The sequence below is a fragment of the Aplysia californica genome, unplaced genomic scaffold (assembly GCF_000002075.1).
Source record: "Aplysia californica isolate F4 #8 unplaced genomic scaffold, AplCal3.0 scaffold01082, whole genome shotgun sequence".
NCBI lineage: Eukaryota > Metazoa > Mollusca > Gastropoda > Aplysiida > Aplysiidae > Aplysia > Aplysia californica.
Genome location: NW_004798352.1, coordinates 108,347 through 122,115, shown reverse-complemented (window position 1 = coordinate 122,115; position 13,769 = coordinate 108,347). Strand labels below are relative to the sequence as shown.

The 13,769-nt window shown below is 40.5% G+C and overlaps 1 protein-coding gene across 1 annotated transcript in view; it reads right to left on the bottom strand.

Moving 5' to 3' along the window:
• Positions 1–11,820: 11,820 nt before the first annotated feature.
• Positions 11,821–13,769, bottom strand: part of LOC101852218 — a gene marked incomplete in the record, with an annotated part of 13,856 nt that continues 11,907 nt past the window's right edge. The window contains 1 exon segment of the mRNA XM_035973254.1: positions 11,821–13,698. Coding sequence (XP_035829147.1) covers positions 13,657–13,698 — 42 coding nt within the window.

The following is a 13,769-nucleotide window of genomic DNA, read 5'->3' as shown; positions in this document are numbered from 1 at the left end:
ACCCCATGTCAGAGCTAAAATCAGCGAGAAAATGGCCGCCAAAGTTGTGTGACTTCCACGGCTCTAGCTTCCTTGAAAACTGCACATTTATAATAGATGTGTTTCGGCGTGGTGGAATAGGGCATTCGTCAAGTTTTGGGCATATGGAGTTTTTGGTTGTTGTTGTTTTTTTTATCACATCGACCGTGGGGGATACTAGTATCTCAAGTCCATTTTTTTTTTTACAGGAGAGACAAAAAAACTGATTTTCTCCGAGATTTTAAGCGTCATCTTTTTGCCGCTTACATATGCAGAACCAAACGTTTTGCACACTGATTGGCACTATAGACTATTGGATGTGGTCAGCCGTTTCTTCGTAACTGCTAATTAAGATACTTGAGATCTTGAACACCAAAACTGTTAACTATACAAGTATCTTAACTACGACTTAAAATGCTAGCCCACTGTCACTTTTTCTGACAGTCGTGCACAACTATCTTGAAGTCGTACTTGAGATACTATGTCAAGCCAACAGTACTTCTCAACACAGTAGGCCTATCAAAGGTTTCAAAGACATTAGATATTTAGACAAAAGCATTGTTTTCATGTCTCAAAATTTTCGAAGACAGTCTTGATTGTTTTGGAGGATTTTAACGAATTGTTCCTTACTTTCTGGCAGGTCAGAATCACTTTTCTGACAGTGAAACCAAAAGAGCATTAAAAAAATAAATTCACATGCATAAATTAGATTGTTTCAAAATAATCGAAGTAAAATATACTGAAATAATATTCCGTCTGACTATGCCATGGATATGATCTCGACATAGAACATGTAGTCAAGAACCATGACATTTTTAAACACTTTTCAAACTATATCCATTCCAGTCAGCTTTTACACAAGATTACTACGTGTTCCTACGGTCTTTGTGAACACGTGTAGAATAAGAAATACACATCCATATACATACATATCGGAATCACTCATTTGATAATGGAATCAATAGGACATCTGACCAAAAAAAAAAAAGAAACTTCGCCGGACCGAATGATTATTAAAGATGTTCCGACAGAATAGCATTCAAAACATCGCCGGCCCGAATGAGTATTAAAGATGTGCCGACAGAGTATCATTGACCCTTATCATCGTTACTGCGCAACTGGAATGATTCTTTGCTTGTAAATCTTCATCAAATCATGACATTTATCTACATCAAAGCTTAGTGGTTCGAGGGATTGGAACTCATATGTTGTGCATATCTGAATTCCTTCTTCCTTTCTTCAAAAGGTCCAGAAAAACTGGCTGTCCATCAAAACTTTATTTGATTTGAATGCGTGGATAATCTCGTGCGATTTCGGTGGCTCTAATCTTAAGCCAAACGATTTTGTTCCTGTCCGTGTCCAGTTCAAAATTCACAAGTGTCTGACTCAGTTGGTTGAATTTTTTATAAAGTATTCGCATTTTTGCTTCTCATTTCCTTTACAGTGTATTTTCGACGATGTGAAGAACCTTGGATGACAACACCCCAATGTGTTGGAGTAAATACATTAGTTTACTGGCCCTTTCTGTAGCAGAGTGTACACGGTCACCCTCGTTGAATATATGTCCAGTTTAAAGACATTTTTGCTCAATTACGTCAAATTTCAGCTTTGAGCAAGCATGCCATAACATGGTGGGCATGATCGATTCCGGTTTTGGCCCGTGCAGAGGTCAGAATATAGTACTGCCTCCTTTTTGCCTTGCATGGCCTTTTCACTGAGGTGTTGGAAAACTCCGGAAGTGATTTCATTTTAACCCTTGGATGTAACGTACTCTGGCTAAATATAACAAAACGCTTCCTTTGTTCCATAGTCATACATCCTAGGGTTTTAAGTATTTAACTTTCCCATGTAATATTCTGCGCTGATCTTGGCTTTGGGCGTTGGAAGGACCTCTTCCTGATCAAATACAGCTGCAGCTTGTGTTGGATCCTTTTGGGAAACCCCTTTGTCATTTTCGTTTTAGTTGAACACTTGCTGTTAGGACAGAATGTGTGCATCGTATTCTTCTCGGAGGCTTTCTCTTTTCTCATCTAGAGACGTTTCATTTTGTTACAGGCGCCACATCTGTCCTTTGGTCACTGGTGGAAGCTTAAATTGAATTCAGAATTAAAGATATCACTGTAGATCAGCCTCGATGCCCCTTGTTTTCCGTCATTCTTCCTTAGCTCCATGTATATGCGATGCATTAGAGACAAGCTGATGTTGCTTTCAAATATTGTTTTCTTGAGTTACGGCGACAACAATAGCCTTCAACCCCGTTGAAGGAGTTTATGTGCTGACGTATGGCTTCCTTTTCTTTTTTGTTTTCGTTAAATCTCTTCCTTGGCTGTCCGCGTTGTTCCTCGCTGGCATAACCTACTTCATTCATTTTAGTTTTAGGAAAATCAGTTTTCACCATCTGCTCCGATATGTGCAATGTATCTAAGACTGTCCCCGTAGTTTTATGCACCCCGCATAATTTAGCAAAATTTGATCAATTTTTGCCTAATTTCTGAATATTTTCCTTTATCATTCTTTGTTAAAATTAACAGAATCGCATAATTTCACATTTTTGGGCTAAGTTTGCATAATTTCAGAATTTTTCTTGCATAAAAGGACGAGGACAGCTAAGATAAAGGTTTTGCTCACTCTGTGAACTTCTTGATTTTCTGAGGTAACGGTGTATGTAAGTAAGTGCTGTCTCTTCTTTGAATTGTCCATGCTCTTTGGGTTACTTGCTTTTCTTTCCTTTTTTTTTTTGTAATGTGTTTGAGAAGGTAGTCCTTCAGACGGGTCAAATCTCCTAATTTCCAGAACTGAGAAAAGGTTTTTGTTCTGTAACAATTTATGACTGTGTGAATTCATGATCACCAATGTGTGCGAGGGTGTCTGGGTAAGATTTGTGAGATTGTCTTTACTCAAGGGTGTATTGGAGAGAGAGAGAGAGAGAGAGAGAGAGAGGGGGGGGGAGAGAGAGAGACAGAGACAGAGAGAGAGAGAGAGAGAGAAGGGGGGCAGACAGAGTGAGACTAGTGAGAGAGAGAGAGAGAGAGAGAGAGAGAGAGAGAGAGAGAGAGAGAGAGAGAGAGAGGGAGAGAGAGAGAGAGAGAGAGAGAGAGAGAGAGAGAGAGAGAGAGAGAGAGAGAGAGAGAGAGGGGGGGGGATTACTATTGGAGCTGTGCGCTTCATATGTTCTTTGCATTATGGTAAAGCGCATTGAGCACTTCTTTGTGGAAATGCGCTATATAAATGCAATTTATTATTATTATTATTATTATCTTTCACCATTGGGAAATTTGCTGTGACACTTGAATCGGCATGTAAGGCCACATCACGTCTTTCAACAAGGCACAGTTTGATCAAAGTTAGCGAAGTCCTTGCCCATAGTACGAGGTCAATAAACAGAGGCAATAGGTTGTGCTGTGTGAAAAAGCTGCGATATCTATTAGCCATAGATTATGAAAAAACCCAGATCTGTATCGTTCGAGCAAGGTCTTAGTAATCTATTGTTTTAACTGTGTTAATTTAGTGCTATCCTAAACCACATTCTTTTTGTTTCAAGCAGCAATCATACCCTGTTTGAAAGCTCCTCCATGTTTCTGTAGATCACTTCGTACGATACGAAGAGCGGGGAAAACGTTCCGAAAGCAGTGGTCGCGGGAATGGATGCTGGTGTGTTGTTCTATTTTTAGCACACTTACACGGCTTTTCAGATGACAATAACAGTGTGGAACGAAAATTGTCATTCATTTAGGCATAAGTGCACAACTATCTTATTCAGTATATTATCTTGTAGTTGTAAGCACAGTGCTCTGTGAAGGTTGAATGGTGGGGCACAATTATCTCAAGTAAATCTAAGAATACTAAGATGAGATGGTTTGCCTATTATAGGACCTCTTCATTCACACCTTGCAAGCACAATTATCTCGTCCAGAGTTCAGATAAGAGGGTCGTTCAAAAAGTTTTGCCGCTAATTATGAATTCATAATTTCTTTATTACGGATGCTACGTCCAAAAGTTATACACCAAATGAAAGCTTAGGATGCCTGCTACATGACAGTGCCTTTACTTTTCAACATAGTCGCCTTCTATGTCGATGCAGATCCGCCAACGTCGAATAAGTTGTCGCATGCCGTCGGCGAAAAATTCATGTGCTTTTCCTCTGAACCAGCGACGCACATCTTCTTGAGCTTCATCGTCATCTGCGTAACGTTTTCCTTTGAGGTACTCCTTCAACTTAGGAAAAAGATAAAAGTCAGATGGAGCAACGTCTGGACTGTATGATGGGTCAAGGGTCAAGGTCTGGACTGTATGGTGGGTGCGGTAATGTCTCTTGAATCTGAGTCTTTTCATGGCATCTTGAGTTTGTCGACTCGTGTGTGGACGGGCGTTGTCGTTGTGCAAATTTGCAATTTTTTTTTCCTGGCCGAACTCGTGACAGCCGTGCTGTAAGTTTTCTCAGGGTCTCAATATATCGTTCAGAATTGATAGTGGAACCCTGTTCCAAAAATTCCATATATGAATCAGACCATGGCAGTCCCAAAACACTGTCATAAGCACTTTCTTAGCAGATGAAACAACTTTAAACTTCTTGGGGCTAGGTGAGCCAGTGTGCCTGTATTCTTTCGATTGTCTTTTATTGTTCTCTGGGTCATAATGGTGTACCCAAAGTCTTGTCCCCTGTGACTATATGGCGTAAGAAAGCTTCACCTTCATCGGTATAACGAGCCAGGAGTTCATCACTAACTTGACTTCGGTTCAATTTCAGCTCGGGTGACAACATAATAAATAAATAGCATTTGTATAGCGCACATCCCCGATCAACAGCAGGCTCTATGCGCTTTACACTATATTATTACCCCAGCAGACCATAGAACACTCCGAAACATTCTCAGCTTCCCAGGAAGCATACAGTGCAAGCAGCTTACATCTACACATGTTTCGCCACAGACAAGCTTCATTCGCCTATGAAAATCGATGGGTGCAGCTCCCTCTGCAGTAAGGAACCCAATAACAGCTGCTTTAAGCGCACATTCATAGGTTTGCTGGACGCCATTTTCTCGGCGACAATGTACCTTAGCTTCTATGAAATAAACAGCAATAGCATAAAGGTGTGATATCATAGCATAATTCTGTTATTTGGGTTTGAGAGTATACATATTGAGGGTCAACTGAGTACAAATATCATGAAGATATCTATACTAGTTTAGAAGTTATTGGAGAGGAGGCAAAACTTTTTGAACGACCTGATACTTGTCAGTTCAAAAAATTAAGCTTGATGCTTACGATAGTTGGTTTTTGTCCCGTATCAAAATTCTTTACAAAAAGTTTAATATTTCGTGAGAAGATGCGCCTTTGGTTCTACCATGTAGTGACGTAATTGAAAAAAAAACCCAACGATTTCGTCAAAATGTCGACTTGAGATACTTGTGTCCCTCAGGGTCGACATCTATCTTGAACTAAAGTTGAGAAATTTGCGACTGAAGGCGGTGGGGTGGCCTAGTGTCAGAGGCAAAATTAGCCAGAAAAAGAAGGCCAAAGATTGATGACTTTCTAAGATTAAGTGTCCTTTGATTTTGAAACAGAAAATTTTCATTTCGGTAAAAATCTGCAAAGAAATGTGTTTTTTAATGGATATAAACAGTGTTATGTGAAAAAAAGAAGAAAAAATTCAAAAAAATACCCCAGGGGCCATATATGCCGGTTTCTTTGATTTCACTAATTTGACAAGCGTCTGATTTCACCCCGATGCCTCACATATTTTTGTACCGTACCTCGGTTCGGACACGGATTTTTTTGCCCCCTCCTGTCTGCCCAGCAGTAATGGGTACCTGACTCCGAGTTGGGGAAGTAAAGGCGGCGTGGAAAGGAACTGGCCACCCTACCACATGCCGAAGGCCCAGAAAAATGTTCCACTAACAAGGCAATCCCCAATGTCCGAATTAGATGCGGGAACAACTTTACTTTCCTATTCTCAACGGTGTTCAGTAAACTCCATCAAAGGACGTGTTTTGAAATGGACGGACAAAAATGGACATTGAGCCCAAAGCAACAAAAAAAGATCGATAATATAACAATCTACCAAAGACCGGGATTCGTCGGTTTCTTCGATACAAGGTGATCCCCACCTCCTTCAGTCGCGAATTTCTCGACTTCTATTCAAGATAAATGGGCATTTTGTCCAAGAAAGCAGAACAAATGAATTAAGCGCTCGTCAATTTGGGGCGTGGAGTTATAGGTATTATTTTATTAAAGCCAGTTCATTTGCCTTGCTTTTGAAGAAAAATACGTTTATGTCTTGAATAGGAGTCGAGATATTTGCTATAACAGGAAGTAGGAGTCGCAAGAGGTAAAATTACCGAAAAAAAGACTCATCAAAGTTTGGTGACTTCCTAAGTCGTAGTGTCCTTGGAAACAGCAAATTTACTGTGTGTGTGTGTCTGTGTGTTTGTGTGTGTGTGCGTACGTGCGTGCGTGCGTGCGAGCGTGCGAGCGAGTGTGTATGTGTGTGTGTGTGTGTGTGTGTGCGCATGCGCCTTTAATCAACGTCTTCCCAGTAAAATCCACACCACCGATAAGTGTTTTTAAGGGACAAATATTAAGTTATAACGCGTTGATCCAAAAAACAAAAATTCGATTGTTAAAAAATCCCAAACCGCTAGAAAAATGCCAGTATCTTTGATTTCAATATTTTGACGAGCGCCTGATTTCACCACGATGCCATGCCTCACATATTCCATGAGTTACAAAAACATCCGATGTTGAAAGGGAGGTTCATCATCAAGAACTTGATGAACCTTTCTTCTGTCATGCCCGAGTCTTGGCCATCAAAAAAGAGCTCTCCATCAACTTCTGCCCTGGACTAAAGTCTCCTTTTTTAGTAATAGTTTTACGGCACTTGCAACACAGTAAGACTATATTATAAGTTTAGAGTGGAAGATTAGAGGTGCTGCTGGAAAGCAACAAACACAAAAAAAAGAAAGAGGAGCGATAAGGACGACAGAGGTTTGTTGAAAGGAAAGAAGGAGCAAACCACGCCAGAGCATCCATCAGCTCCCCGTGGCTATAGTCACCACCTCTGCCCAGCTGTATCCCATCTCCTTTGGAGAATCTAGACGGTCAGCGAGATCGTAGTAAGAACGTATAGGTCCGAATCTAAATCTGTCCTCCAAGTACAAATGTAATGTAACCAACGAACCTTTGACGTAACAGTTCGTGCACCATAAACTGGTGATGACCTTTGCCATTTACGGAGGAAAAGAAATTATGGGTCTGGCTATCTACTGCCGGTAGCTACAAGTATTATTATGTAAATAGATAGCTTCTGTACAGCGCAAAGGCGCTTTATTACTTTATAATCTATTAGTATTACCCCAGCAGACCTGATAGCACTCTGCAAGAATCTCAACTTCCTTGGAAGCATACAGTGCAAACTGCCATATAGGCGCTAAAACACTAGCAGCATACTAACAAGATCTTTCTCTGTCTATAGCCGGGTACCCATTCTCACCAGGAAGTAGGAGTCGCATGAGGTAAAATTACAACAATCTGAAAAAAAAAATCTTTATAGTCCAACAGTAAGGAAAATTCTGTTGTTGTTTTTTTAGATCCTTTCCCAAGGACACAGCGTCGGGCCCGCGGCTCGAACGCCTGAACCTGCAACCTCACGATTAAATTGGTCTCGTGCTATCTGAAGTAGTCTACTTGTGCTCATTTTCATCTTACTACAGCTTCCGTGGTTGATAAAGACAGATATTACAACATAACAATTCAAAAGGGCCAGACAAGTTCATCGCTTTCTCAGACTGTTATCGTTATAAATAACATGTCAGCCTTCAATCAGGCTTTTTTGTTAGGAGAGGGGGTGGTATATTTTAAGGCGCCATCCAACCCGCCAACCACCCATTATTATAAGTTTAGAGTGGAAGATTTGAGGTGCTATTGGAAAGTAACAAACACCAAAAAAAAGGAGGAGCGATAAAGACGACAGCCTCAACATAAGGTCTCATGAGCGCGCGGGACATACATTAAGCATTTTCAGTTTGGTAAGGATGAATTTGGAATTTTGATCGGGTGGCGGCTGGAGCCTACTCTCATCGAATTTAGGACCACCAAAGAAAGTTGAAAGTGGAGACGAAAGCAGGCGTTAGAACATGATTAGAAAGCAGGAAAGGTGAAATCAGAAAATTTTTACCTGAAGAAAACGTTCCCCGTTGCTGTCAGAATTCGAACCGGAGACCTAGCCTATTGAATGAGAGGCGAACACCGTACCTCTAGACCACGAGCGCCCTCGAATGAGGCTTCAAAGACGGCGGTTATCGGTCACAAAAACCACACCAGATTTTTTTGTGTGGAACACATCCACATGATAACGCTCATTATTACTACATGTACTGGGAATGAACAAGACAGACAGACAGCCAGACAGACAGACAGACAGCCAGACAGACAGACAGACAGACAGACAGACAGACAGACAGACAGACAGACAGACAGATGATTATGCTCATTATTAATGCTGGGAAAAAGAAAGACAGACAAACAGACAGACAGACAGACAGAAACATGACAACGCTCATAATTAGTGCTGGGAAAGAGTAAGACAGACAGACAGACAGACAGAGCTAAAAAAGAAAAGCCGTGTGAGTTACCAGCGATGGTGTCCTGCGGAATCCATAACACACAAACTTCAATTTTTAGTAAAAGTTTTATGGCACTTGCAATACAAGTAAGTCATATGTAAGTGCCGAAAATGAGAGGTGTTAGAAGAGAGTAACAAACACAACAAAGAAGGGGGAGAGACAACGACGATGGACGTTCGATAGGAAAGAAGATGCAAACCACACCAGAGCACCTGTCAACCACTCATCTACTTTTTCAGGACAAATTAACCAGAACAAAAGAAAGAGAGATTCAAATTCTCCGCATATGTATTACAATATGTCTACAAAGGGGAGATGACATATGCCTACAAAGACGTCAAATATATGAATTGATGAAAAAGTCATATAAATTTTGGTATGAAGTGATTCAAGCCAGATTGATATTAAAAATAGAAAACGAAATACAACTTTTCAAAATAGAAAAAGAGGTCTACACAAGATCTTTTTTAACTGACTAGGGTCATATATTTAGATATCTGTATGGAGAGTAACAGAAAGTGAAAAAAACAAAAAACAAGAACCTACCAGCATGTTCATACATAACATTGGAACAACATGCAGTCCGACACAGATAACTCAAACAAGTCAGGGCTTATTAACAAATCTGCCATAAGCTGACAAAACCCTTTTTTTCCCTTTTCAGCGCCCATTTTTATTATTAACTAAATCTAAAGCCTGATCAGTCACTCTTCTCGCGTGAAAAAATCAGAGTGAAACTGTGACTAGTTTTTAAAAATAAATTAGAACTCAGATTTCACAAAAATGCCCTGGGCTTTTAAATGGTTACACTGACAAAAAGCCTTTTTATCTCAAAACTGCTGAGAATTTTTTTAACCCTTCCAATCCCAGCCCTTTTTGTGCACTCCCTAACCCCAGCCCCAGCCAATACAGCAGGATTTCAGAAAAAGAGGCACGCATTTTAAAAAAATGATGTAGAATCTTTGTAATGAGGTTTAGATAATAGCATATTTTATAATACTGCTAAAAGGTTTAAAAAAGTTGTTCCGCATCTGATCCGGACATTGGGGATTGCCTTGTTAGTAAGACAACTTCCTGGGCCTTCGGCATATTGTGGTAGGCTGGCCAGTTCCTTTCCGCGCCGACTTTACTTCCCCAACTCGAAGTCAGGTACCAATTTCTGCTGGCTAGGAAGGAGGGGCCGAAAAAAATCTGTGTCTAAACCGAGGCTCGAACCCGGACTTTTCGCTTCGGAGACGAGCACACTAACCACTCCGCCACCGCACCCTCAGTTTAAAGGTAAATGAATAAATATGAAATTATAGTTAAATATTTATAAAGTTAGCTAATTTTGAATAATGCTCAAATTCAGTACCCCCGAAACAGAATATACGCTCTTTGGATGGTGGGAGGTACAAGCGCTGCTGAAAATGTACGCGCATGGGGCTGGAAGGGTTAAAAGGCACTTTGTCAGATTACAGCAGAAATGTTTTCGACAAATCCCTAATTCGGCCTCACTGATAACGAAAAATTAAAGAGAAATCAGTTGAGGAATTGCAAATTGTAGAGTTTTCCTTGCTCGTGTTACCTGTGCCAGACTGTATCAATACATGACATATGCATGCAGCAAAGGCATAAGACTAAGGTATAGGCCTGGGTATGATACATCAGCATCATCCCACACACCACTACCCTAGAATTACAAAGTTCTATAAGCTCAGCACCCAGTTTTGAGAAATTTGACGGAAAAAAATTTGAGTTTCACAACATGGCCAAGCTTTTTCGAATGTTGTTCTTTGATTATCTTGATAACGACCCCCAAAATAATCTTACGACTTTGACAGAGGAGATAGAACACTTGGTTTCTGACCTCAGAGTCTTAGTAACTCAAACATCCAAAAATGTCAGATAGAACTTTGTAATTCTACGGTAGCGATATGAATGTAGCAAAGGCTATCATCAGCCTTATTCCACATACATGGAAATCATTTTTTAAAGTTTTGTTGTTTGTTTCAGTAGAGGTTTTGCGGCGCTCGCAACTGCAGAAGGTCATATGAGCGTCAAGGGGTGGATGTCAACAGAGAAGTCCTTAAAAGGAATCAGACTTACTCTGCTCACCTCTCTAGCTTCAACAGCACAAAGTCTGCTTCGACTATCAAGGCACCCCGGAAATTGTGGGTCACAAGAGTGTGACAAACATACAAAAGAAGTAGCTAGAGGCAAAATGACAATAGTAAGGATTAAGAAAGAAAAAGCAGCAGTTCCCTGTTGTAGATCATGCACAGTTATGAGCGTGACATTGATGAATTAGCCCATTAACAATTCTGCTGTGCATGAACGAGAAAAGCCCCCCCTTTGGGAATGGCCTAAAGACACTTCCGTCAGTAGCAATGCCCAGGGGGGGGGGGGGAGGGGGGGTTTAAAGTTTTAATAATAACAATTGCATCTATAGATAGCATATATATCCACGCTCTAAAGCATGCTCTATCATGTCTATGCCTTTAACAAAAAGCTTATAAGGGAAAAAAGATGCCCCAGATCAGAGCCTCTAGAAACTGGTTGATAATATCATAGACGTAAGGAAAAATGTGTGTGGTTCCGAGAAACTCTTGAGAATGTGAGAAAGGCTTCTTTTTAAAGATATCTTTAAGACCAAATCTAGAACTTCCATTTTAATTGGAAACAAAGTACCTTCCCTTTCAAAGTGCCCAATTTTTTTTTTCAGGAAGCTCGGATGCACTAAGAAAAGGTGAATGACACTTCAAGAAAGATGAAGCATCTCAAGTGTGCGAAAATGTCCATTCCTAAAGTAGGCTTATTCCTCTTTTCTGCTGGTTTCCCTAGAACCACACACTGACAGCAAAACACACAGTAAATGTAAAGTCAGCAGTTAAAGAAAGTCTTACAGTAAAAAAGGTACCATGGTCTTACAAAGAAAAAAGATAGTTATACATGTATAGTAAAAAAATGGGTAGTTTTACAGTAAAAAATGGTACTGAAAAAATGTTTGTACAAGACAACGAGATTGCACAACAACAGCTGATAGATTCAGAACTGGCCGACAAAACAAGGCGAAAAAATAGACACACAGGTACAAGAGTCAAGGCTAACATCGAAAAAATGCCCATCAGTGTACAACATTTTAAAAAAAATATCAAATCTACTCAACAAATATACTGGCTATTCAATAACATATAACTTCTATTTGATAGTACAACCATCTCTCTTTAATCTAATGTATCACAAAGCAGAGAAACAAGCTGTCTGGTATGAGTAAAGAGAAGTACATTGACCACACATCAGCCAAGTAGCATTATTGAATTATAGTAAGAGTTTTACAGCACTTGCAACACAAAAAGGTCATATATAAGTGCTGAAGATTTGAGGTATAACTATTAAAGAGTAACATACAAAGAAAAACAAGGAGGAGAGATCAAGACAAATGATGTTTGACAGGAAAGAGGGAGCAAACCACATCAAAGCACCACCGAACCCCCCCCCATTTATGTAGCTTTAGGAGCAAAGTAAGATAAAGACGGAGAGAAACAAAAGAAGGAAGGTACAGAAGTACATAGTACCTACTAGTGGCTTCCCTTCCAACCACTCCCAAAACAAGAAACAATGTGTGCGGGTGTGAGTGGGGGGGTTGTAGGAGTAGGGGTAAGGGGGTAAGGAGTGAAGAGGGTGGGTAGGGTTGGGGGCAGGGGAAAATTCAAAGGTTTGGCACCTCAGGAAGAAGTCTCAGCACCAGCAGGAGACAACACAACACAACACAACCCAGTACACAGGTCAATAAAACACCAGCAAACAACAAGGGCAAATGATGGAATAGAGCCTCCCTCCCACCACCACCACAACGCAAGAATCATTTTTAAAATGTACAGGGCAGCACAAAGCACTAATACCATCTGTAGCCACAGCTGTTTGATTGGTTGAGGAATAGAAGCACACTTACACAATAACGGTCATATTATCGTGATGAAAAGGGCAAGACAGACAGACAGACAGACAGGCAGAAACAACAGGATAAAAGAAAAGAAATACGACCACAACAGAGGGAAAGAAAAGAGACAGACCTACCAGCGGCGCCCCCCAACCACCAACAAGCATGGCACCTGTCATTACCACAGTATAAAATGTAACAATGTAAACCAATTTTTATTTCGATAGGCCGGCATAGGTGTAGCACTTTCAATTTATCAGTTATTTTTTGTTTCTTTTCCAGTGATATTTTTTTTCACCTTATCTGTCTATTCCTGCTCTACTGCCTTAGTCTCGTGAAGGTTGACTAGACATTATTCGAGATGCACGGTTCATGAATAATTATAACTGCATTTATTATAATAATATAGGCTATAGCGCATATCCATGCTCTACAGAGTCTGTAGCATGCTCTGTGCCCTTTGCAATTATTCATAACGGAATAGTGACCTCAGTTATGAAAAGGAACACTCACTTATCTGTAGGTTCAATTCACAGTGCCTACTTTTCATTCAATCATTTATTCCCATAACAAGTCTTGCCAACCCAAGAGGAGGCAAAATGACAATGTGGTGCCAGACCAAGGTCAACGACTGGATGTACATCAACACTGGACCACTATTCGAGCCTGGCATGTCTGTCTAAATGCCTGTTATTAAATTTTTTTTTTTATTAACCATAAGAGGTCAGACTAGGGGATTTATTGCAAGCCCGTTATAACACTATAGGCCTCACTGGGAAAAAGAAAATAACCTCCTTGTGAATTTGAATGACAAACAAACAACAAACAGGTCATCCCAAAACACAAAAAAGAAAAACAATTTGCTAAAACAAAAGAAAAAACCAAAAGCCCCTATCCACTGTAACCCAGCCTTCATCAAGTGAGAGACAAAGACAGATAGGCCGGAGAAGAAGAGTCGAGGATCAAAGATGAAATGACGAAGACATCTTGCGTAGAAACTGGAGTGTCTGGTCAACCAGCCAAAGAGAGAGAGGGGGAGGGAGGAGAGGGTGAAATGGTTTCTCGTCTCCACGGGCAGGAAGGATTTCATCTCTCTCACTTGGTTACCACAGTCTGGACCACAGGGTAGGCTGTTGACTGTGGGGAAAAGATAATATTATGATTGGGGAGGATGAAGGGGTGGAGCGAGAGAGAGAGAGAGAGAGAGA